The sequence below is a fragment of the Lissotriton vulgaris genome, chromosome 7 (genome assembly GCF_964263255.1).
Source record: "Lissotriton vulgaris chromosome 7, aLisVul1.2, whole genome shotgun sequence".
Classification (NCBI taxonomy): Eukaryota; Metazoa; Chordata; class Amphibia; order Caudata; family Salamandridae; genus Lissotriton; species Lissotriton vulgaris.
This window is the reverse complement of record NC_141695.1, coordinates 1766717716-1766744508: the sequence shown is the minus strand read 5'-3', so window position 1 is coordinate 1766744508 and position 26793 is coordinate 1766717716. Positions and strand designations below refer to the sequence as shown.

Below are 26793 nucleotides of genomic sequence, written 5' to 3'. Positions count from 1 at the left end.
CAAAGAGGATGATGGACGGAGCGCTTGAGCAAATCTAACACTCACCCTCGTCAAGTGATCTTGGTTTAATCCATCATCATTGTGTAGCTCACTCCACCACCCCAGTTCAGTCATGGACATATGCAATTTAGTCTGACCCTGTGCGCTTTGATTGCCCTAAGTTGGCAGGGTATGCCCAGATGTTGGACTCTTGCTCCCTATGCCACTGGACTCAAGCAAGCCTGGCTGAATTTAGCTGATTAGCCAGAAACCGGTCCCAGGATGGTTGTTTCCGGGCCTGGGAAGATATGGCTTGGCAGTTCAGGCTGGACTGTTCCCATGAGGCACAGGGTCATACTAATGTGCATATGGCCATGTCTGAACAGGGGTGGTGGAGTGAGCTAAAGCATGATGATGGATTAAAGCATGATGATGGATTAAACCAATCAAAACCTAACATCATGGGCATACTAAAATGGCCCCCAAAGGAGAGTGACCCTTGCCCAAGGGGCCATTCCCCAGTACAATTATTACATTAGCCCAGTGAGACGATTTTTTAAATAAAATTAAAACTGCCCCCCCCCCAGGGGGCAGACAAAGGCAAAATATATGCCCCAAAAAGGGTAGTGACCCTTGCCCAAGGGGCCGCTCCCCACTACTTTTAATCAATTGGCCCAGTGGCCCGAATACATTTTTTGAAATTTTAATCTGCCCCCCCAGGGGGGCAAACAAAGCAAAAATGATTGCCCCTAAAAGGGGGAGTGACCCTTGCCCAAGGGGCCGCTCCCCTAACCAACAAACACTGGCCAAATACAAAAAAATGAAATCCCTGGTGCTAGTGGGCATTCCTGCTGCACGATCGCACGATCGTTCAGCGGGAATGCACAAAAGAGGCATCGAGGGAGCCTCTTTCGGTTAAATCCCCTCCTCCCCAGCCCCAAAACTCACCACTTAGTTCGCCGACGCGCAGGAAGCAAATGTCTTCCAGCGTGTCGTAAACACAGGGGAACCTCCAATGATGTCAGCGTGCCTTGCGCGCTGATGTCATTTATGATGCGGGGGAGGCAGGGAAAGGTATTCCCCTGGCTTCCCCGGTGCAAACAGGACGATCGACTGCCCACGGGCGGAGTCCAAGCACTTCCCCCGTGCGTGGTAAATTAAATTTACCGTATCATTTTTCCATATAATTATCAATAAAAGACAGCTCATTCAAATGAGAGGCAGAGTCCGTGGGATCAGAGTCATACGGGCTTTAATGGAAAATCCTCGAGGATTGGACATCATGTTCCATCACCACTAAGGTTCAGGAAGGGACATTCAACTTTTTATTAACAGTACACATTATATATAGTAAAATGGTACAACTGAAACCAATACAGTAGGCGTAACAGGTGAAAAGAGAGAGATAAGAACACATGTACGTAACAGGAGGCGTGTAAGAAGGCGTACACATGGGCGTGCACTTGACATGTCAGAGTACCGTAACATGAAACGTCACAAGTAGGTGGATGCTTAGTGAAAGTTTGCAGAGTCGGCAGAAACTTCTAACCTATATGCGCGCGCAGCTGAGCATGACGTGTAACTGGGGAGAACTGGGGGCTTTGACATTTGCACGAGTGGAGGAGACTGATGTCTGGGGTGTCAGAACGACCTGCACCTATAGCATATCTGGTATCTCATGTTTGGAGGATGTAGTGTCTGAAGTAAAAGGTTTCTCGGGCAGAGGCTGTTCATCACTGAATGCTAGTGCGTGCAAAGGGATCTTCATGTAGAGTGCGGGGGCCATGGGCCTACCATGGTAACGGGAGCAGTAAATTACTTGCATGGAGACAGGAAGGCAGGGCCCTTTGCTCTGCAGCCGGGAATATGTTTACCTATTTCACTAGACTGGAATGTGTTTTCGCGGAGGCTGAACAGATAACTGTAGGCAAAATAACGTTTTGGCAGGCAAGCAGGCCGAGCCGGGCACCGCTCGTCTGTGCAGGATGTAAGGTAGAGGTCAGGGATGCATACAGCTTTCAGAGACAGGAGAGATGAGGCTCGGGGCCTCGTTTAAGGGCCTAGCTCGACTGGGCCAGGAAACATGGAGAAAACGTGTGCTGAATTCAAAAGTGCACCATGTAAAGACGTTGGCACCATAGGTTTAGAAACTTAATGAACAGGATATTCATGCATGACTGGATAGCTAACATGTTAAGGGTGAAGGCAAATCCATATGCGTCTTTCTAGCATGAACAGAACAGAAGTTACACGACATACAAGGAACATGGGTGCATGGATAGGGTGCGAGTGGGGGACACATTGGCTACCTGAAATTTCTATTACCTCACGTGGGTGGGTGTCATGACGAGCTGAGCTCGTCATGAGCACTCGGCGACTGTGTGCCATGACGAGCTCAGCTCGTCATGAGCACAGAAGGGGTTAAGGAGGGGAGGTGGATTTCTAAAATAGGAACATCAAGCTGGTCCTCACAATGGCAGATGTTGAGAGGGGACCTCAACAAGTAGTCCGAAACTACATTCTCTGGACCAGGTAGATATTCCACCCTAAAGCCATAATTTTCCAAACCCAGCACCCATTTGGCTATGCGTGGGGATTTGTTTTGGATGTTTTTAGACAAGAAAATGAATGTCAAAGACTTGTGATTTGTGTGTATATTGAATTTTATTCCTTACAGAAAAAAACTTAAAGTGATTCACAGCTCAGAAGCATCCTAACGCTTCCCTCTCGATGACAGATTAGTTGCGTTCAGAGGGGCTGAGGGACTGGGAAGCAAACGCTATTTTGGTTTCACCATCCTCTCCTTTTTGAGACAGTGTTGCTCCTAACCCCTTGCTGGATGCATCAGTGGTTAGCGTCTGTTTTTTGGAGGGGTCGAAGGACCCTAGAGCAGGGGACTCTAGGATGCGTTTCTTCACCATGTCCACCAATTTGTTGTGTTTGTCCTCCCAAGTAAATTCTTTGCTTTTTTAGGAGGTCATGCAAGCCATCACACAGATCTGAATAAATCTTTACATACTTGCCCATATATTCAATCAACCCTAAAAAGGATTTCAGTTCTTCCTTGTTGGTTTGTTATGGAGCGTCCATGACTGCATGTGTTAAACTGTACTTGGGTCTAAAACCTTCTTGGGAAAAAGTGTGCCCCAGGTAGTCTACAGAAATTACCTTGATCTTGCACTTGTCTAACTTAACGGTTAACCCTGCTTCCGCAACCTTTATACCTTCTTCCCCGCCCACTGTTAAGCTTCTTAACTTGAACTGCCATTCTCTGGTCAAGCACTTCACTGAAGTATGTGACCTTATCCTGGATGAGGCTCCGGATATTCTCTTCCTCATGGAGACATGGCTCACTGTCAGCACGGAGGCTGAACCTGGTCTGGTCCTTCCCCAAGGTCACAGTATTGAAACTCTTAATGGAGGGGCCTGGGCGGCGGCATTGCAATTATCTTTAAAACTGGTTACACTTGCATCTTAATTAAAGTGGGTTGCGAATGTGCACGTTCTAAATTTCCCTCAACACCAATTTTACACTGTCTGGGCTCCTGATCTACCGTCCCCCAGGGCCCTAAGGGAGGCCCTTATCGCTGTATCTGGCATATTAGCCACTAGATCGCCTAATTTCAGCATTATTGGTGACCTCAACCTGCATTTAGAAGCGAGTCAAGACAGTGAAATTGGCAATTATTTTGCAGATCTCGCTGCCTTGCAACTCATGCAGCACGTCCCAAGTTGTACACATTTGGCTGGGCATTTGTTGGATCCTAATATTTATCTACCTGCTCTTACAGTCAATCGACCCTATCCTATGAGCTGGTCCGACCACTATCTGGAATCCATGTCATTACAGGGTGCAGGGCCTCTCAAGGATGTTACTCGTAAATGTCTTAAAGCGCCCCTGGCATACACTTGATGCTGACCACTTCCGTGCCCTCCTCCTCAACCAAATACCCAACCTTCCAGAAACCCCTGACAGGGCAGATAGCATCCTTTCTGATTGGCTTACGCTTTCCCTTGATACCCTCATCCCGCCAGGTGGCCTCAGAGTCTCAGAACCCAGTTGAGCCTGTGGGACAATGACAACCTGGCCTTGGCCCAAAAAACTTGTTAAACCCTGGAACAGGCATGGGGATGGCACTATGATCCTGCTTTGAAAGTACAATATCGAGTGGCAATAAGAATTATCATTAGTTCATCAAGAAGGAAAGAGCTGTCTATTTTGCAGATAAAATAAGAAACAGCAGTATCCCTGCAATATGTATTATTGCCTTGCTTAAAATGTTAAATCCTTAGGGCAATCTAAGGCATCCCCTCCTTCCTCTAATCAGCAATGCTTGATCCTTGCCGCTTTTTTCATTAAGAAGATTGAGGACATTCACAGTACTTTCCCCCACACTGCAATTATTACAGGCCTCTCTCTCCTGCCCAGTGGCGCTCCCACACTCTCTGCCTTTCTGGCACTCTCCCAAGAAGTGATGTGCCCCATTTGCAATAAACCCAAATCAGGATCCTCAGCAGACCCCTTAAACCAGATCAATTTCAGAAATTTCTACCCCAGCTTCTCTCTCCTTTTTGTGATCTCATTAATCCGTCTTTGTCCTCTGCTGGAGTCCCCTTTTCCTGGAAACAGGCCAAGTTGGTTCCTTTACTCAAAAAACCTATGCTGGATGTCTCTAAGCCAGAGAATTGTCATCCTATTTCTCTTCTCTCTCTGGTATCTAAGATTACAGAAGCCTACATTAATTCCATTCTCACCACATTCATCGAAGATAACAACTTGTTGGACCCCTCTCAAAATGGCTTCAGCCCTCGTCACAGCAATGAAACTGCCCTTCTGGCTGTAACGGAGCATCTGAGGAGCTCTCTAGATATAGGACGTACTTCACCTCTCATCCTTCAGGACATAAGCGCTGCATTCGATACAGTGTCCCATCAGATCCTACTGCAGCACTTCGAGGATATCGGTATTGACGGCCTGGCCCTGGGCTGGTTCACCTCCTTTTCATCTGAGAGATCCTTCCAAGTGCCTGTCCCCTCACCTTCAGCTCTCAGGCGTATGCTGTATATCAAGGGGTTCCTCAGGGCTCCGCCCTGAGTCCTAGTCTATTTAACATCTACATTCAACCCCTGGCACCAGTAGCCAGGAACAGAGGACTAAGTGTGGTAACCTGTGCAGATGACACACAGCTGGTGGTTGCTTTATCTGAAACCTCTGCCCAGGACGTGCGCAAATTCAATGACGATTTAACAGCTATCGCAGATTGGATGACCTCTAACTGTCTTCATCTGAATGCCGGTAAATCTGATATTTTGCTAATGGGTAAAGATACTCATCTGTGGAGTGAGCATTGGTGGCCATCCACTCTGGGCCTTCTGCCTTTCCTGAAGCAGACAGTGAAAAATCTTGGAGTATGGGTTAACACTGCTTTGAGCTTTCAGGCTCAAACAAAAGCGGTAGTCGGTGTCAGCTTTGGGCTTTTATGTGGTCTCAAACCCCTGCTGGGGTTCTTTGACCCTATCATCCGTCAGGTGATCATTCAGGCCACTGTACTATCCATGCTGGATTATGCTAGCTCCCTGTATCCAGGGGCAAACAGAGCAGAGATTAATCACCTACAAAGGGCACAAAATGCTGCTGTCCGGATGCTCCTCAGTCTGCCAAAAAACTGCTCTACCTCCTATTCCATCTTCAGACTACATTGGCTTCCATTGGAGAAGCGTATTCAATACAAAGCTCTCTGTATTTCCCATAGAATCAGAATCTCCAATCTCCAGACATTCTAGCTAATCTTCTTACGCCCTATATACCTACCCGACAGCTGCGTTCTATCAGTCAACACCTGGCGGTCGTACCCCGGTTCTAGAGAGCACGGGCAGGAGGGAGCTCCTTCCGTGCTCTCGCTCCTAAACTCTGGAATTCCCTTCTTGTGAGTATCAGAAGTATTCAAAATCACCAGTCATTCTGTAAAGCCATAAAACCGAATCTTTTTCCTACATAATCTGCTCTTCTGTGCGTAACTTTGTATGCCCTATGACAGTTTGCGATGAGCGCTGGGACGCCCCTTTGCAGGGGCAGCTGTGCGCTCTATAAAACTTATAACATAACATAACATTTGTCAGGTTAATACTTTCTCCAAGATCTTTGCTAAAAATGGAGCTCCGGAATAAGCCTTTTTCTGCCCCGGTCCTTGGTATATAAGGAGGTTTTTTTTATCAGCAGAGTAACACAAGATTTTGCGAATAATCTGGAATATGACCCTCTGCAAGGGCCTTATTAGAGCCTAGTTAGACACTAAAACTAGAGATAATTCCTTGACCAAGAAAGAAGAGCAGTTTCAGCTGGATACTGAAGTGATATTCATGGCACTAATAATGAGCTCTATTTCAGCTGAGGTCAAAGTAACTAGTGAGAATGGCCAGATCGCAGATGCTTCAATTGTCAAAATGGTGAAAATGATTTTTCCTATTAGTGTGGCCAGTATCCTCAAAAACCCACCTGAATTTCTCCAGAACTTGGTTCTGGATGTTGAGTGCAGATGGCATTTTGTTAGTAGATTTGTTAGGCTCATAGGAGGGTGGACCATGGAGGCTTCGCCAGAGATCTCAGATGCATCTTCTGGCAGATTCAACTCTAGTGTTGTACTTGGTAGACGTGGCCACTTTTGTAATACTTATACACAAGTACTCAAGAGACTAGCTCTGGGATGTTGGATCATTATCATGAGTTAAAAAAGCCTCCCAAAGGTGCTTGGACTTCATATACTTCCTCCAGGTACGCATTGTACATTTGCATCCTCTCCTCGGTTTTAGTTGGACAAGAACGCGTCATTGTTCCATTAACAGATGTGTTAAAGCTAATAGAAAAAGCTTTTATCTATTGCGTTTTAGGACAAAACTTATCAATTTTAAAAGGCACTGTCAGGTGATCAATGGCTGTTCGATCCATGACTAAAAATAGTTGAATATTAGTAGGACAAAGATTTCAGTAAGCCAGATATCAGTCATTTGTGTGCCCTTTATTTGAGTGTGGGGGCTGTGCATTTCATGATATGTTATGCTATTTTACCAGTTATTTCTATAGCACATGTATGCTCAACTTTTATGACACTCGATAACTGAAACCTAACATGAGCTACAAAAGCCAGATCTGTTATCTGTTCAGCAAAACCGTTTTCGCAGCTTTCTGAACTGATTAAGTGTAGTTTTTTTTCGAAGAAATAACAGAAGAGAGTTCCAGGTCTTAGCTGCTGCAACGGAGAAGGCATGTTCACCAGAACAAGCTGCTCTAATTCTGGGGACTTCCAGAGGTCCAAAGACTCCTAGCTGGCTTCTGCTACCCGAATGCGGCAGCCATAAATTCAGGATATGCCTAGTTCATTGCTCTATGAACCTTGACTATAGGCTTGAAGATTACGTTGCTCCTGATAGGAGGCCAGTGGAGGTGTTTTAATTGGTGCACAGTCAAAATATCGAGTTGTAAATATCGACCTACCAAAATATCGTGTTATAAATTTCGAAGGTATAGAATATCGACGTCAAGAATATCGTTGGAGAGAATATCGACCCTAAGGTAAGTAATATCGAAATTATTTATATCGATGTAAGTAATATCGAAGTTAGTAACACCGATAGCATATATATCGATGTCACTAATTTCGATGACACTAATATCGATATTTGTATGATTTTTTTGTTTTTTATTATGTATGTGTTATATGTGTTACTTAAGTATTTAAAATAAATATTATTATATGTGTATTAATTTTATATATTAATACATTTATTTATAAGCAAATTATATGTTTTAGTACCGGAGCGGGTAGTGGGTTTATAGGGGTATAGGGTGGGAAGTAATTTAATTATGTTCAGTTAATTATTAATTAGTAGGAGGTATAAAATAATTTTAATTAATTGATAATTAATTTTTATTAATTGGAAATTAATTGTAATTAATTGATAAATATGTTCTGTAGTGGGTTGTGGGTTTATAGGGGAATAGGGTGGGAAGTAATTTAATTATGTTTAAATAATTATTAATTAGTAGGAGTTATAAGTTAATTTTCATTAATTGCTAATTAATTTTAATTAATTGGAAATTAATTTTAATAAATTGATTAATTGATAAATATGTTTTGTGGCGGGTTGTGGGTTTATGGGGGAATAGGGTGGGAAGTAATTTAATTATGTTTAATTAATTATTAATTAGTGGGAGTTATAATTTTTTTAAATAATTGCTAATTACATTTGAATATTTGGAAATTATTTGTAATTCATTGATAAATATGTTCTGTAGCGGGTTGTGGGTTTATAGGGGAATAGGGTGGGAAGTAATTTAATTATGTTTAATTAATTATTAATTAGTAGGAGTTATAAAATAATTTTAATTAATTGATAATTAATTTTTATTAATAGGAAATTATTTTAATTAGTTGATAAATATGTTCTGTAGCGGGTTGTGGGTTTATAGGGGAATAGGGTCGGAAGTAATTTAATTATGTTTAATTATGTATTAATTAGTTGGAATTATAAATTAATTTTAATTAATTGATAATTAATTTTTATTAATAGGAAATTATTTTAATTAGTTGATAAATGTGTTCTGCTGCGGGTAGTGGGTTAATAGGGGAATATGGTGGGAAGTAATTTAAATGTAATTAAGTAATAATGTATTAAAATTAATTGTTTTGTTAATAATATAATTGATAATTAATTATTAATTGGTCATTAAATAATATACATTGGTATTATTTAATATTTAATATAATAAAATATAATTTGATAATCATGTATTTAATAATTATGTATAGGCATTGTGTATGGTTTATATTTATTTAATAGTTTACATTTTTATTACTAAAACATTTTATTATTTATAAGTATGTTATTTTAACCCCTACCCTTCTACAACACTTTCCCTACTGTTGCACTCTCTGGTGTGGGAATAGTAATTGTACCCCTACGCTATCCAACGCTTTCCCTACTATTGCACTCTCTGGAGTGGGAATAGTAATTTATACTCCTATGCTATCCAACACTTTCCCTACTGTTGCACTCTCTGGAGTGGGAATAGTAATTTTTACTCCTACGCTATCCAATGCTTTCCCTACTGTTGCACTCTCTGGAGTGGGAATAGTAATTTTTACTCCTACGCTATCCAACGCTTTCCCTACTGTTGCACTCTCTTGAGTGGGAATAGTAATTTTTACCCCTACGCTATCCAACTCTTTCCCTACTGTTGCACTCTCTGGAGTGGGAATAGTAATTTTAACCCCTACGCTATCCAACGCTTTCCCTACTGTTGCACTCTCTGGAGTGGGAGTAGTAATTTTTACTCCTACACTATCCAACACTTTCCCTACTGTTGAACTCTCTGGAGTGGGAATAGTAACTTTTACCCCTACGCTATCCAACGCTTTCCCTACTGTTGCACTCTCTGGAGTGGGAATAGTAATTTTTACCCCTACGCTGTCCAATGCTTTCCCAACTGTTGCACTCTCTGGAGTTGGAATACTAATTGTTAACCCCTACGCTATCCAACGCTTTCCCTACTGTTGCACTCTCTGGAGTGGGAATAGTAAATTGTACCCCTACGCTATCCAACGTTTTCCCTACTGTTGCACTCTCTGGAGTGGGAATACTAATTTATACTCCTACGCTATCCAACGCTTTCCCTACTGTTGCATTCTCTGGAGTGGGAATAGTAATTTTTACCCCTATGCTATCCAAAGCTTTCCCTACTGTTGCACTCTCTGGAGTGGGAATAGTAATTTTTACCCCTATGCTATCCAAAGCTTTCCCTACTGTTGCACTCTCTGGAGTGGGAATAGTAATTTTTACCCCTACGCTATCCAACGCTTTCCCTACTGTTGCACTCTCTGGAGTTGGAATAGTAATTGTTACCCCTACGCTATCCAATGCTTTCCCTACTTTTGCACTCTCTAGATTGGGAATAGTAAATTGTAACCCTACGCTATCCAACGCTTTCCCTGCTGTTGCACTCTCTGGAGTGGGAATAGTAATTTATACTCCTACGCTATCCAGCGCTTTCCCGACTGTTGCACTCTGTGTAGTGGGAATAGTAATTTATACTTCTACGCTATCCAAAGCTTTCCCTACTGTTGCACTCTCTGGAGTGGGAATAGTTATTTTTACTCATACGCTATCCAACGCTTTCCCTACTGTTGCACTCCCTGGAGTGGGAATAGTAATTTTAACCCCTACGCTATCCAAAGCTTTCCCTACTGTTGCACTCTCTGGAGTGGGAATAGTAATTTTTACCCCTACGCTATCCAACGCTTTCCCTACTGTTGCACTCTGTGAAGTGGGAATAGTAATTTATACTCCTACGCTATCCAAAGTTTTCCCTACTGTTGCACTCTCTGGAGTGGGAATAGTTATTTTTACCGCTATGCTATCCAACGCTATCCCTACTGTTGCACTCTCTGGAGTGGGAATAGTAAGTTTTACCCCTATGCTATCCAATGCTTTCCCTACTGTTGCACTCTCTGGAGTGGGAATAGTAATTTTTACCCCTACGCTATCTAACGCTTTCCCTACTGTTGCACTCTCTGGAGTGGGAATAGTACATTGTACCCCTACGCTATCCAACGCTTTCCCTACTGTTGCACTCTCTGGATGTGGAATAGTAATTGTTACCCCTACGCTATCCAACGCTTTCCCTACTGTTGCACTCTCCGGAGTGGGAATATTAAATTGTACCTCTACGCTATCCAACGCTTTCCCTACTGTTGCACTCTCTGGAGTGGGAATAGTAATTTATACTCCTACGCTAGCCAACGCTTTCCCTACTGTTGCACTCTGTGTAGTGGGAATAGTAATTTTTACTCCTACGCTATCCAAAGCTTTCCCTACTGTGGCACTCTCTGGAGTGGGAATAGTTATTTTTACCCCTATGCTATCCAACGCTTTCCCTACTGTTGCACTCTCTGGAGTGGGAATAGTAATTTTTACTCATACGCTATCCAACGCTTTCCCTACTGTTGCACTCTCTGGAGTGGGAATAGTAATTTTAACCCCTACGCTATTCAAAGCTTTCCCTACTGTTGCACTCTCTGAAGTGGGAATAGTAATTTTTAGCCCTACGCTATCCAACGCTTTCCCTACTGTTGCACTCTGTGGAGTGGGAATAGTAATTGATACTCCTACGCTATCTATAGCTTTCCCTACTGTTGCACTGTCTGGAGTGGGAATAGGTATTTTTACCCCTATGCTATCCAACGCTTTCCCTACTGTTGCACTCTCTGGAGTGGGAATAGTAATTGTTACTCATACGCTATACAACGCATTCCCTACTGTTGCACTCTCTAGAGTGTGAATAGTAATTTTTACCCTTACACAATCCAAATTTTTATATAATTAATTGTAAAAAAATTAAAATTATATTTAATTTTGTATGTTTTTTACATTTTATTTATGTTATTATTTTATGTTTGTAAATGTATTTGTAATTTAGAATATATTTTATTATTTTATAAATTACTAAAATAAATATTACAACTTATTGTTCAGTACATTTATATTATATATTTACTGTATATATTTAAATAATGTTTTATTATTATATATGTATTATTTATTAATTGTAAACATTATTAGATACTTTTAACTTTGTAGAATTTATTTATTAGTGTTATTTACTTTATTTTACATTTATATGTAAAAAAAAACAATATTTTTAACATCGATATTTTTAACATCTATATTATTTTTTCGATATTTTTGTACTTACCATGTTGTAGCTAGGATGTCGATATTCTTGCCCGCGATATTTTTTACTCGATATTCTTGTTGGTCGATATTTTGGAGGTCGAAATTGTGTCAGTGATTCGTTTTAATTCTGAGGTGAGGTGTTGGCACTTTGGTGCACTTTTGATGAGTTGGGCTGCTGCATTGTGGCTCACGTGAGGCTGAGTTTTTGCTCTTTGAGAGGTAGATAGATACATCACATTTTCATCGTCCAGTCAAGCCTGGACAAGAGCACTGACAATAGAGACACTGAAAGTCTTGTCTGTATAAGGAAGAATTCGGCACATTGTCTTCATTTGGAGAAAGCAAGTGCTGCAGCTTTGGAAATCTGTGTCTCTAGCGATAGATTGTCACCAGTCCACCTCCCAAGATTGTGAATGATTTAAGAGGGGGTGGACAAGGCCCCATAGCTTCTGGCCTCTGTAATAATTCAGATGTTATGCTACCTGCCGAAGTAACTGGCCGCTCTGGGTTCAAATGGTTCAGTTTCATGTAACTCAATGACTTCCACCAATGTGTCCAAGAAAGGCTGAGGGACATTGAGGATTTTTGTGGAAGTATTCACAAATCACACCAAAGACAGTTGATTGTAGAAGAGTTGGTTTATTGGCCACCATCTCAACAGCCTCCGGTCTCCACCTGATCTAAACAGAATCTTCCCTAGGTTATCTTTCACCTTGCATTCCACACTCTTTAGCAATGGAGCATAGAATGTGGAATGCAGCCTGAAAGACTCATCACCACAATGGTTCAGTGTTTGCGAGAAAATCCCCAACTGAACAGGGTGTCATCCGCATATTGGCAATACCTTCCCTGCCGTTGCTTCATGAGGAGGGTGAAGAGAAGCGTATAGATTGTAAATATTAAACGGTCAGAAAACACCCTAAAAACGTTTAATTTTCTGGGCCTGGGTTCAAAAAGGATGCAGGGCTCAACTAGCTGAAAAGAGGTGAGTCCACTTACAAGAGAGCCGGAAAAGCCAACCTTTCTTCATCGGTGAGCAGGATTTCATGGTTGAGCGATCCATAAGGATGACGCTGCCCTTACCTCACCTCTATCCACTTATCTGAGAAGGTCATTGAGGACAGAGACCATTACTATTCCTGTACTTCTTCCAGCCCGAGTCTTGCCTGAGATGACTTTGGACTGGGGTTATCCTCCCGCTGAGTAAATAGCGCTTTTCCTGAACTTACACCAGCATGGTAATATTAAAATAGGTCTAAAGGAAGGATTTAGACTTATTTCATTTAGTGTCGCTCTATGCTGACAGCTTCTAGATGTTTCATACAAGATGAGACTCTGTCATGTCCCCATAACTGGTTCACAAGTTAGAAAGCAAGTACCATTATTAATAGGGCGTGGTTAAAATCAATGACATAATTCTCAAATGATATACTGCTCTGTTGAAATTATACAGGAATCAATGTAGGTTAAATTGTAGATTTAATCTCCAGCACAGCATTTACAACTCTTCTGCTTCAGGTCCAGATAGAAACTGCCCTTAAGCCCTTTACACCTTCTAGAATACAGAATCATATTAGAATCATAACATGGTGTGGAGGCAGGCATCTGAAGAACCTCATGATGTCATGCAAGCAGAAATAAAGAAATATATATGAGACAAGATACAGAATGTAACATATCCCCCTTTTTCATAAAACAAACATAAAAATTCAAACTAAGGGGCATATTACCAAGCAATAGCGATAATTATCGCTATTGCTTGGTTAGAGACAAAAATTTACAGCTGAGCTGCGGCGATTTTTACCGCAAATAAACCTTGGTATTACCAAGGTTTATTACAAATGCGATAAAAATCACCGCAATGCATGAATATTGCTGAAAAGTCAGCGATATTCATGCATTAGCGAGCTAATGCTCTTAGCCATGTTATCCACCTCCCATTGGATAACATGGCTAAGAACTGCTCAGGGCAGGTGTTGCTTTTGGAGATATTCGCGCTTAGCGCGAATATCTCCAAAAGTTGGTAATAGGAGATAGCGATGTTAGCGACTGTTTTCAGTCGCTAACATCTTGGCACGCCCACTTTGCATCTCATTAGTGATAAATATCACTGACATGCAAAGTGGGGCCCAAGATGGTCGCTATCTCCTACTAGCTGTCGCTAACTGGTGTTAGCGACAGCTAGGTAATAGGGAGATAATTTTATCTCTGCTTTCTTGGCTTTTAAAGCCAAAAAAGCGGAGATAAACCCCCTTGATAATATGCCCCATAGTCTCTAAATCTGGTTGGTCTATTTTTAACACAGATGTTTTGTTTGATCCTTGAGGCAACAGTGTCAAAAGCATTCTGTCCTGAAATATCAGAATTAGATTTATATCTAGAACTATCATCATGGAGAAAATTATTACACTTAGCGATTTTCCTTACATTCCACAATTTTCCATCTTGGGTAATTACAGAATACTAAAGACTTTTTTGATTTGAATAGGTCTACCAAACGTACATGAGCCATTAGTCATCAAACCTGGTCTCCTAATTCTCACCCAATCCCCTTCAACAAAATTGTGCGTTTTGACCTTCCATTTCCTATTGTACCAACACATGGTTTTATTTTGTTTCTCTTCAACTCTTCTAGCAGTATCATGTACACATTCCTTAGTATCCAATTTATCTTGACATTTATTCTTAAACCACCATGGACAAATTTTAGACGCAGGATCTCTTCCCTTTAGTAACTTGAAAGGGCTAAGTTCAGTTGTCGAATGAGGCATAATCCGATAAACCCACAATCTTTCTCTTAACTCATTCATCCATTCTCCACGTATATTAGTAACATCCGTAATATAAGACTTGAACACCCTATTAAACCGTTGTACCTGTCCGTTTTCGTGTGGTTCGTACAGTGATGTACACTTGTGTATAATACCATGTTCCTTTAAGAAATTCTCCATCTCTATTGATTTCAATTGGACGCCATTATCTGTAACCAAAACAGAAGGACAACCCTCACGAGCAAAAGTTTCTTTAAAAAAAATGATTACCGCATTGGTGGTGGCACTAGATACAAACTTTACTTCTGGACATTTTGAGTGGAAATCAATCAACACTAATGAATACTGTGAATTCTCTGGTAAGTTCTTAAATGGCCCCGAAATATCTAAGGCCAACTTTTGCCACAGTACTTCTGGCCACTTTACCACCTTTAAAGGTGGAACATTGGTCCTAAGTATCTTTTCACTTGACACACATTCTGCACACTCCCTTACTGTTCTATCAATGTACGCATCCATCCCTGGCCACCAAAAGAAACTCCTAATCAACCTCTTCATAGAAGATATACCCGAATGTGTCCTATGAGCTAACTTAGAATAACGTCGTGTATTCCTTGTGGTGGAACACATTTGCCTGACTTAAACAAAAAATCATTCTCTAATTCCAATTCATCTGCTACCTTAGCAAACGGCAAAAGCTCTTCTCTAATTAGACTTTTTTTTGGCCATCCTTCCATCACATATTTTTTAAGGGTGCTCCACTTATCATCTTCACCAATACAACTGTCCCACTTCTCCTCTGTGATTTCTTGAAACTGATCACCTAACACATCAGCTATCGTTAGAGCAAACTCTTCCTCTTTAATCACATCCACTTTATCCTGTACACACGGTAATCGAGAAAGAAAATCAGCTGTGACGTTTTTCTTCCCTGGCACATACTCCGTACTAAAATTGTACTCCTGCAATCTGGATGACAATCTCACAATCCTGGCTGTGGAAAGCCAACCACCACCTGTAGACAAGATATAAACTAGTGGTTTATGATCTGTTCTCAGAACAAACATACAACCCCAGACATACAATCTAAAATGTTCAACCGCCCACACACACGCGAGTAACTCCCTCTCAATCACAGCATATTTCCTCTCACAATCATTCAAGGTGCGTGAAGCGAAGGCTACATTCCCCTCTTCTTTTCCTCCCCTTTGAGACAACACTCCACCTAATCCGTATAAACTAGCATCAACTGTGATAATACACTCCTTCTTCATCCTGAAGGGTTTCAATGTGGGAGCATTGACAATATCATTCTTTATCAACCTCAAAAGCTTCCTGTTGTTCCTTTGACCATACGTACTTTACATTCTGCCTTAATAAAACCCGCAGAGGTACCATTTTGGTCGCGAATCCTTCAACGAATTTACTGTAGTACTCACACATACCTGTGAAAGATAACAATTGATCCCTATTGACTGGTGATGGCGCTTTAACTATGGCATCAACATTATTCTTTTTAGGGATTATACCATCTCCAGAAAGAGTGTGTCCTAAATATCCTACAGTACGTTGGAAAAGTTTGCATTTATGAGCTTTTAATGTAAGACCATGACTCTCTAATCTCTTGCATACCTCATACAAATGACCTACATGTTCATTTTTATTCCTTGAGAAAATCAAAATGTCATCCTGAAAGCATTTGACATATTCGTCCAAATCTCTAAAAATTAAAAACATAACTCTTTGAAAAACTGACGCTGCTGACGCCAGGCCAAAAGGCATCCTTGTATACTGATATAAACCAAAAGACGTGATAAATGGCAAAAGTTTTTTAGATTCCTCCTTAAGTTCTATTTGATGATATGCCGAACGTAAATCCAGGGTAGAAAAGATTTTGGCTCCTTCAAACATTGACACCACCTCATTAATATTTGGCAACGGGTGACAATCTATGACTATATTGGAGTTGAGAGCCCTGAGATCAACACACACCCTTAATTTTTGATCAGGTTTGCGGACCAAAACTATGGGAGACACCCACTCAGCTGATTCAATGGTTTCAATGATACCCTCATCTGATCATTCCTTCAACATATCTTTCAGTTCTTGCCTTACACTAATAGGTACACCTCTTATTTTCTGTTTTACTGGCATGGCATTTTCTTTTAGAACAATTTTGTGTGAAAAACTCTTCAGTTTTCCTAACTTGTCACAAAAAACATTTTTGAAAGAGTTTATGAGTTTCTGTTCCTCACCAATATTCTTGACATCATCATCAACAGTAGCAACTTGACAATATAATGCATCATCACATAACATAACTGGTTCTTTAGCTCTAGGATTTAATATAATGCCTAACTTATATAGGTCACGCCCTCCTAGTACATTAACACCTTTTTTTGCAATGTACAATTTAATGTCAGCGCCTCTGTGCTTGAAATGAATGGAAACTTGAAAAAATCCTTCAACCTCAATTTGATTCACTTCAAAACTAACAGCCTTAATATCAGATTGTAGTAAATTACTTAAACACAACTGTTTGTTCAACTTCTCTAGAAAATATTGTTGAATAATAATGGTCCAAGGCGAACCTGAATCGACCATCAAAGTTATATTGACCTGAAAAATTTCAAAATCACTATTGGGTGATTTTTTAATGTGATCTGGAACTGCATCAATTATAGAAGCAACAAAACCCTTATCAACAATGTCAGTATCATGTAGAGTATTACTGTGTGCAGTTTCATTACAAGCAAGACAATAAACTGCTCCTCTAGAGGGTGTCACACTGCGTTTGAGGTCCTTACAAACACTAGTGAAATGTCCTATTCTACCACAGTTCCTACCTTCTTTGTTAAGTGCAGGACAACCAGGAAACGATGCTAAGTGTGATCTATTAACACATCTATAACAAACAGTCATACTACTTGAAGTTCCTTGAGAATTTCTATACAATCCTCCTCTGTAATTATGTTGAAAACGTGAAGGCTGTATTTGATGCGTATGATTATCACTTTTGGGCCTAATATTACAAACCTCCTCCTCCGTTATTTTTTTTGCTGAATTATCCTTAACAACTTCCATCCATTTCTCTGACTGTTCTAAAGCTTTAGCTTCTGAAATTGCTTCAGATAAAGTAGGATTACCTAAAACCCATAATATTTCTTGTATTTTTTTTGTTTTTGACGTGTACTATAATTTGATCTCTAATCATTTCATCTGTTAGTAATCCAAAATTACAATGTAGTGACAAAGACCTTAAACCTGTGAGAAAATCATCAACATTTTCTTCATCCTTTTGTGCTCTGGTATAGAATTTAAACCGATTGAAAGCAATACTAGTAACAGGCTTGAATCTTTTTTCAATACGTAACAAAGCTTCATTATAGACATTTAAATTATCACCACTTCCATCGTTCTGTAAAGAAATTTGAGGTAAGGATCTAAAGATAACTTGTCCTTCTGATCCTAAACAGTGAAGAAAAATACTTTTTTTTCTTTCGGCCCCCATGCGTTCCCCATCTATAGCTTTCATATAGGTAATAAATTCTTCCTTTCATCTCGCCCATGGCATGGGAGGATCACCCTTTGTTTGTAAAAATTTAGCTGGGGGTCAAACTGCATGTTTGCACAAGAGAATAAAAGATTAAAAATGATAATAGAACTAAATATATAAATAAACGTATATGTATATACAGCTACATTCTAGAATATGGTTAATTGAGTGTTATTCCACAACATAAGCTTAATGCTTGAAGACAGTCTTGTAAAATACAAATAAAGTAAACATAAATCAGAAAACGATGTAGTTTGTGGTGATATTATAGAGATAAAGTTAAATACCACAATTAATTTGTTGAAATGAAGACTGGGGTGCAGTATGTAATTAATGCGCAAATTCGTTGTCAGCAAACACAATTAGTGTAAACACGTAGCTCCGGTATCGGCAAAATGTTTCCAGTAGTTGCCGTGGTGATAAGATGGCCGCCAATGATGTAATGCGTCGCGTTGAGCGTGATGATGAAACAACGTGAATGACGCTTGTAAACAAAGAGGCAGAAGAGACGGATCCGCTCGCAGCAAAGGATCGAAGCAGTGACGTAAATGGAGCAGCTTCGCGTGAGTGAACTTTGAAAGATGCAATTTAAGATAAAAATAATTTGAAGCACTGCAACTGTTTGAGTTTCACAGGAAACACAGCAAAATCAATTGAAAATGTTATCGTGAGAAAACGAGTCAAGTTGTACTGTAACGAGAGTACCAATATTCCTTTTAGTATGCTTGAAATACGATCAAATCCATAGAAAACAGAGGTTTTTTTCCAGGGTAATAAGTAATTAAATCAGCCGCAGGTGCCATCAGTGCACATTCATCATAAATTTAAAGAGTTACTGCCGCTGGTGCTATCAAGGCACAAAAAAAAAAAAAAGCTTTTTATATAAATCTTCAAGCACTCCGTACCTGTGCTGGTGAATGACAGGAGTGTAGATTGGTTCTTTCCCTCGTCGCCAAAATATGTTGAAATTATACAGGAATCAATGTAGGTTAAATTGTAGATTTAATCTCCAGCACAGCATTTACAACTCTTCTGCTTCAGGTCCAGATAGAAACTGCCCTTAAGCCCTTTACACCTTCTAGAATACAGAATCATATTAGAATCATAACATGGTGTGGAGGCAGGCATCTGAAGAACCTCATGATGTCATGCAAGCAGAAATAAATAAATATATATGAGACAAGATACAGAATGTAACATGCTCCCATGGGGACAGATTTACCATTTTTTCAAGCCATGCTGTGTGAAAGGGAGACATCAGAAATATGCCGTATCTACTAAGATATTACGTGTTTCTGCTGTCACCTAGTACTGGTGCATTGTGTGCTAACCAATGCCAATGTTCAATCAATCAATCAATCAAGAATTTGTAGAGCGCACTACTTACCCGTGAGGGTCTCAAGTCGCTGGGGGGAAAAAAAGGGGGGTGGGGGCGCTGCTGGTCAAACAGCGAGGTCTTGAGTAGCCTCTTGAAGGTCAGCAGGTGTTGGGTCTGTCGTAGCCTCAGTGGGAGGGTCTTCAGGTCTTGGCGGCGAGGTGGGAGAAGGATCTGCCACAGGTGGTTGCTCTTCGGATGAGAGGGTCGGTGGCGAGGGTGAGGTCGGCGGAACGGAGCTGGCGGTTGGGGATGTAGAAGAAGAGTCGTCTGTTGAGGTAGGCTGGGCCGGTCTTGTGGAGTGCCTTGTGTGCGTGGAGGAGGAGCTTGAAGGAAATCCTCTCATTGACGGGGAGCCAATGCAGGGTTCTCAGGTGGGGGGGCGATGTGGCTGTGGCGTGGTACGTCGAGGATCAGGCATGCAGAGGCGTTTTGAATGCGTTGCAGTCGTTTGATGAGGTTGTCCGGGGCTCCCGCGCAGAGGGCGTTTCCATAGTCGAGTCTGCTACTGACGAGGGCCTGGGTGACTGTTCTTCTTGTATCTGTCGGGATCCACCTGTAGATCTTGCCGAGCATGCAGAGGGCGTTGAAGTAGGAGGAGGAGACTGCGTTGACTTGCTTGGTCATGGAGAGTGTTGAGTCGAGGATGACTCCCAGGTTGCGTGCGTGGTCGGTGGGTGTCAAGGCTGCTCCCAGTGCTGTAGGCCACCAGGAGTTGTCCTAGGCTGAAGGGTTGGAGCCGAGGATGAGGACCTCCGTCTTGTCCGCGTTCAGCTTCAGTCAGCTGATCTTCATCCAGTTGGAGACGGCCTTCATTCCTTCGTGGAGGTTGGATTTGGCGGTGAGGGGGTCCTTAGTGAGGGAGAGGATCAGTTGAGTGTCGTCGGCGTAGGAGTTTATGTTGAGGTCGCTGAAGACTTACCACACCCGTAAATGACGGTGTTTGGACTGTGCAGCTAGGACCATGCTAGACATTGAGACACAAAGATTTACCAAGCCATATATACACCAAGGGGCCCCAAGTTCTAGGCAGCTTTCAGTCATAGGATAGTGTTTAGGGGACCTAGCTGGCAAGAGCACGCACGCACGTCGGCTCTGTGCGACAATGCGACCTCTTTAGGAACCTGGGGCCTTATAGAGATAAGTCGAGCACCTGTTTTGCGTCATGTGTATCTAAAGTTCACACATATAACTCTGCATTTCTCCTTCTTGATGCAATGAGTTTAAACAACATGTCTAGGACGGAGATCCAATCTCTGCTTGCTGCTTCTTGTCTTGATCTGTTTAAAGTTAGGCATTATTTGGAGGAGTTTTTAAGCTTTAGACACCTTGAGGGCAGCAAAACAGGCTCTCGGCTGATCATGATACGGCATCCCACTACTCTTAGGTGACGAATACATGGACGCTGAGCTCCTGGCTTGTGTGTTGTCATGGCTTTGGTGGAGGAGACTGGAAGAGGCAAGGGACAAGGGGGAGGGTTGGCTGGTTTAAACTGATGCAGCAGCCTACCAGTTGAGTCCCCAATTAGGACCTTGTCTTTGAGTGAAGGAAACAGCTATAAGATACCATTTTGTACTCCTATGATGTTATGCCAGTAGGTCCAGAATTTAGTTGGGGACCAGTATGACTTCACATCTATGCAGAATTATGTCCCAGTCCCTCCTTTACTTTTAGCATTCTCTTATGCTGCTTTTACACTTCAAATATTATTTTCATCATATCTTTACTCTCGGTACTGATCTGGGTTTAGGTCTGAAATGTCACATCCTGTAAATGTGTCTCACAAACGGTATGCTGTATGAAAATATGTACTTTTGTGTCCAAGTAACTATTTATGTTGGTAAATTCTTGTTAATCTTTCTTTTCAGAAGAATTCTCCGCCATTCCAAAGGGCAATCGGGTAAGACAGATTTGTGAACTATTGCATGGTTCTGTCACCTTAGATAAAGCAAAACCTTCCCCCACCACTTCGCACACACTCAAACTCAGTTGTTCACTCTGATGCTCACCTTTCACAAGCACTTTTACACTGAGTCAATGGCATTGGTGGCCGGCATGGACAGGGGATGGTGGGGCTGGAAGGCAGGAGGGGTGGGGGTAAACAAAAAATAACATTGAAACTTACGTCCTTGCCGGGTCCTCCTCACGCGTCCTCCTCGTCGCGTTTTTCCTCGAAGTGGAATGGATCAGGACGCAGCCAGCCTCCCCTGAGCCAATCACAATGCTGCAATGCAGCATTGAAATTGATCTGAGGGCCATAGTTCGGCGCTCAGATGGGGGCTGGGATCCTGTGCATGTTTTCCACCCAGGCTGCAATGCAGGAGAATATACTAAGTGCTTACGAATGTTTGTTTGGCCCGAGACGGCCGGTCAAACATTCATGCGCACTTAAGGAGTGAAAACCACTCCTTACCTCCCCTGCTCTGTCAGAAGAGCGTTTTAAGAAAAAGATTGCCAGCAAGGGGTTTGTTTGAGGATCTAAGTTAGACAGTATAATGCAGTCTGTGTTAATTAGACTTAATAGCTGAATGAAACAGCGACTGTTAAAAATCTTAAGAATCTGTCAGTCAGATACTATAGAAACTACCACACTAGCCCCATAGAAATGTAATGATTTGGACAGATTCAACAACAAACTTGTGTTATCTGGCAGTGAATACAGGTTAAACACAAGAGTACAAGTGAAGCAACACGAAAGGATTAGTTTTTGAAAAAATTATTTTTATATTGAAATAAATCATCAATGTAAATCAAGGGTGTACAGTTGTAAACAATTGCATGTGTTTCTAATGTAAATGGAGCTGAAGAAAACAATCCATAAATACAAAAGAAGACAATCCAGTCAAGAATACATTAAATTAAATTGGCTTCTTTCCAAGATGGTAAATTGGAAGCCAGGTGTAAAACAAGAAGAGAGACTTGGATTGAAGAGTCGACGTTTCGGTCTCAGTGGAATAATCCAGAGACCATCATCAGGACAAAAGAATGATGCAATAAGAATGACCCCTATAAAAAACATATTTAAAATTAGCAATAGGTCCTAGAACGTGTTGCTGTCATATAAGGACAATTATGAAACATATATTTACATATATAACATTTATGCACATTTAAGTGAGTTGCATGCAAAAAGTGCAGTCTAGCAAATTGGTCAGTGTGGTGACCACAAAGGTGACTGACAGGCATGTGTAGTTGCATTAAACACATTGTGCAATTTAAGATAATTATTTACAAGGCTCAAACCAGTAAGTATGGGAGCAAAAAAGTTGACTCACAAGGCTTGTTTCAAAAGATACACAGGTAGATACATTTACTTATTTCATTAATGAAACAAAGCTGTAGTTGGAATCATGTAGAGTATGAACACATCATTGTCTGTGGAGAGTGGAAGGATACCACAAATAAGCTACAGCAATTATTGAGGAGGTTATTAATTAATTGTAGTGGGTTTCAGCAGAGGTAAGGAAACCTATTTACCTTAGGGAAGCTATAGGTCTGCCCCGAAGCAAAATCCAAATAGTCAAGCCAGGAGCGATTTAGAACTTTAATGAACCTGTGGTTTCAATCTCAATGTTCAAGATGGCTGTAAAGAATATAACATCAAGGATTTAATATCAAGTGTGAAAACTTAGTGAGAAATCATATATGTTGCTACAGCTGTTAATATGTGAGGGCTCAATGATGCCTCAAGCATATTATGTGGATACTTAATGGTACCTCAATCGTATTTTGAGGCGATACCCAAAGCAGTGCAAATAAAAGGCAGTGCAAATAAAAACGTGCATACAGACGTTTAAGTGACACGATGGCTGCAAGAAAGTTGTAGGTGACCATCCGTGTCTTTATGAGGTGACTGAAGGAAATACTAGACGAGTATTTCAGCACAGAAAACATACATTCGCCTTATGTAACAGTTGGTAAAAGACGCGTTTTGAGGTCAGAAAGAGCGTCAAACGCGAGATAAGGATGATGTTGGAAAACATGTTGCCTTCCAAGGGTTTAAATTTACAGCAAGTTATTGCCGTGGACAAAGAGGTTGCCTAGCGTGTAGCAGTGAGCTGTGTTGAAAAAACACCATCTGTTACACGTTGCGCCTAACGCTGCCAAGTTAGAGAGATAGCCGTGGGTACACATTAAAAGATCGAAAAAACGGCATCCAGAAAAAGAAAGTCAATGTTAATGACTTATTTCGCAGACAGAATTACACAACACGCTATGCTCTTTAGAAAGTCGTCTTTCAAAATCCTAGGGAAAGTGATACTGGCAAGGATTGACGAGTGGGCTGGCAGCAATAACATCTTATCAAATGCCCAATACGGGTTTCGAAAGGGAAGAGGGACGGAGGACCAGTGCCTCAACTTACATCTGATCCTAGGCAAGTACACTATGGCAGCCAGCGGATCAATCTACCTAGGGTTCATGGACCTGTCCACAGCCTTCGACCTAGTGAATAGGTCCAGGCTGTGGGACATCCTCCTGGAACTGGGGATGGACCCTACCTTGGTTCATTTTCTGGCTGAGGCCCATCGGGACCTAGAAGCATCCATCAGGATGACGCAGGAAGGAGCCTGCACAGCAGGATTCAAGTCTACCAGAGGGGTGCGACAGGGGTGTATTCTCGCCCCAATGTTATTTACACTCTATATTAATCACCTTGAATCTACACTGGAGCTGGCAACACTCGACGTCCCGCGTTTTGGCGGACTGTCCACCCCGGTCCTCCTTTACGCGGATGACGCGGTGCTCGTGGCACGTACCTCCCTTGGGCTACAAAGACTATTGACATCCTTCGATGCTTTTATGACCTCCCTTGGTCTAAAAATCAATTCAGACAAGTCCCATGTTATGGCTGTAGGCGGCAGAAAAAATAAGGATTTGAAGACTTTCTACTGTGCTAACACTTCTATTTCCAAAGTGAGAACTTTTACCTACCTGGGGGTAGTATACGACGACAAGGGTACGTGGACACCCCAAATATCCGTCAAAACCAATGCCATGAAAAGAACAGCAGCAGCCATAGTCGGCTTCTCAAAACGTCTGGGTGGTAAGCCCACGGAAGCAATGCTGGCACTCTACAGAGCGAAATCAATATCAGTAGTAAGGTACGGGGCTTCCATCTGGGGTTACTCGAACAACATAGAAGCAATACAGATGGAAGAGAACAGATTTTTTCGTATGCTTTTAGGATTACCTCAATCAACAGCCACTTTCTCTGTCCATATGGAACTAGGCCAGGGGTACATCAGTGACATCATCAAACAATCCCCTATCTTGATGTGGTTAAAAACATGGCTGAACTCCAACTTAACTCTGAACCACACAATCATGAGAGACTGCCTACTCCTGGACAATATGAAAAATATCCCGTGGCTAGCATATATTAATAAAACACTAACTTCCCTGGGCCGCCCAGACCTCTTCCACACACCAGATGGCATCGTTAAGAATGACCTGGAATGGTTCAAATCGACTTTTTTAAAAGTGAGAGAAATGGAGCGGGAGAGCTGTGAGCTTGCGAAACCCACAGTGAAGGAGCACTATATTTCTAAAACTACACCGGCCATTGAACCTTATTTAACAGTAGTGTCTATTCCATTACATCGCTGGTTATTAACCAAACTAAGACTTAACCAGATTCACTTTCTGTTAAATGACTCTAAGGTATGGGCCAAGCCAGAGGACTTAGCGGCCTGCAAATGTGACGGTTTTTCTCTGCAGGACACTGCTCATTTTATGTTCTTCTGTGGTATATATGATCTGCCCAGGAAAAAGTATATTGTCCCATTGCTTAAGAACAAGGGGTTCGTCCAAATCAAGCCTGCCCTATTTTACTTAAAAAAGTTAGACTCACCACTAAATATGTTTAATGTCGCTAACTTCTTGGTAGCTGCTTTCCGCATTAAAAAACGTTCTGGAAATAGATAATTTAATAGTCTTGACAACACCCTATGGAATTACTGAAAAATTGCTGCTTTTTTTAAAAACATTTTGTAAATATTTTAACTGCTCTATTTTAACTGTGACTGCAACCCGACTTCATTCTTGATTGCCTCAAAATACCCCTATGTGAAAACTTTTTCTTGTTTGAGAAAACCTACTATCAACAACTCAAGGGGGTGGCGATGGGGGCTATTTTTGCCCCAGACATTGCCAATATTTACGTCGCTGACTTTGAAAAGAAATTCATCTATCACTCATTGAACCCCTACCTGGCCAATATTTCATGTTGGCTTAGGTACATAGACGACGTCTTTTTAATCTGGAAAGGTAGCAAAGATCTCCTATTGAGTTTTCACACCTGGCTGAATGACCGAAATTCCAACCTCTCATTCACCCTTGAGAGTAACAACCTACAGATGAACTTCCTGGACATTACTGTGAAAGTGGGTGATAACAACACGCTTTACACCACACTATACACGAAACCTACGTCCAGGAACACCCTCCTTAAATACAATAGTCACCATCCGAAGGCCCTAAGGGATGGCCTTCCATTTGGGCAATTCCTTCGCCTAAGAAGAAATTGCACCAAAAAAACAGACTACTTCCTGGAGGCAAAGATTCTGAAAAACAAACTTCTCGCCAGGGGCTATCCTAACAAACTTCTCAAGCAATCATTAAAGAGAGCATGGTACAACAACCGAGACATGCTACTCACTAATCGTACAAAAAACGACAACAACCCTTTGGTCTGTGTCACGACCTTTGGTACCCAGAGTAATCAACTTAAAAAGGTCATATTAAAACACTGGCCACTACTATCTGAGCTACCAGAACTCACTGATAAACCTTTGTTCTCATTTAAACGTGGTCGCAATTTGCGGGACAGATTGGTGCACGCATATGAGTACGACAAACAAAACTTAGTTGAAAACATGAGACAACTGACCCCGCTAACTGGCCACTATAAATGCAACAAGTGCACTGCCTGCTGTACGACCGATAACATCAAAACATTCAATTTGAATGGTAAGACATATCAAATAAGAAACTTTTCCAACTGTCGCACGAAAAATGTGGTCTACTGTATAGAGTGCCCGTGTGGCATGATATACATTGGAAAAACTACGCAAATGATTAAACAAAGGATTTTACAACATCAATCCAGAGTCAGGTGCAAAACAGAGAATGCACCTCTGGTTGAACACTTTGTTCAACTCAAACACAGTGAGGTTGACATCAAGTGGTGGGTCATTGAAGTAGTCAAATCCACCATCAGGCAAACTAATGTCGATAGACTGCTGACCCACAAGGAGAACCAATGGATAGAGCTCGCAAATAGCGTAAAAAATGGTTTGAATTCATCCACTGAGTGGCACACTTTAGCGTGTCTCACCTGATGTACTGGTATACTCAATAGTATGTGAGCGCTCCATGTGACA

General features: G+C 41.4%; 1 protein-coding gene across 1 annotated transcript in view; it reads left to right on the top strand.

Annotated features, from left to right (window-relative positions):
• The window catches only part of LOC147706625 (cell adhesion molecule CEACAM1-like), a 464428-nt gene that overhangs the window by 399283 nt on the left and 38352 nt on the right, over nt 1–26793 (top strand). Inside the window, exon 5 of the mRNA XM_086933115.1 lies at nt 21280–21311. Coding sequence (XP_086789241.1) covers nt 21280–21311 — 32 coding nt within the window. The remainder of the gene's footprint in view (nt 1–21279; nt 21312–26793) is intronic.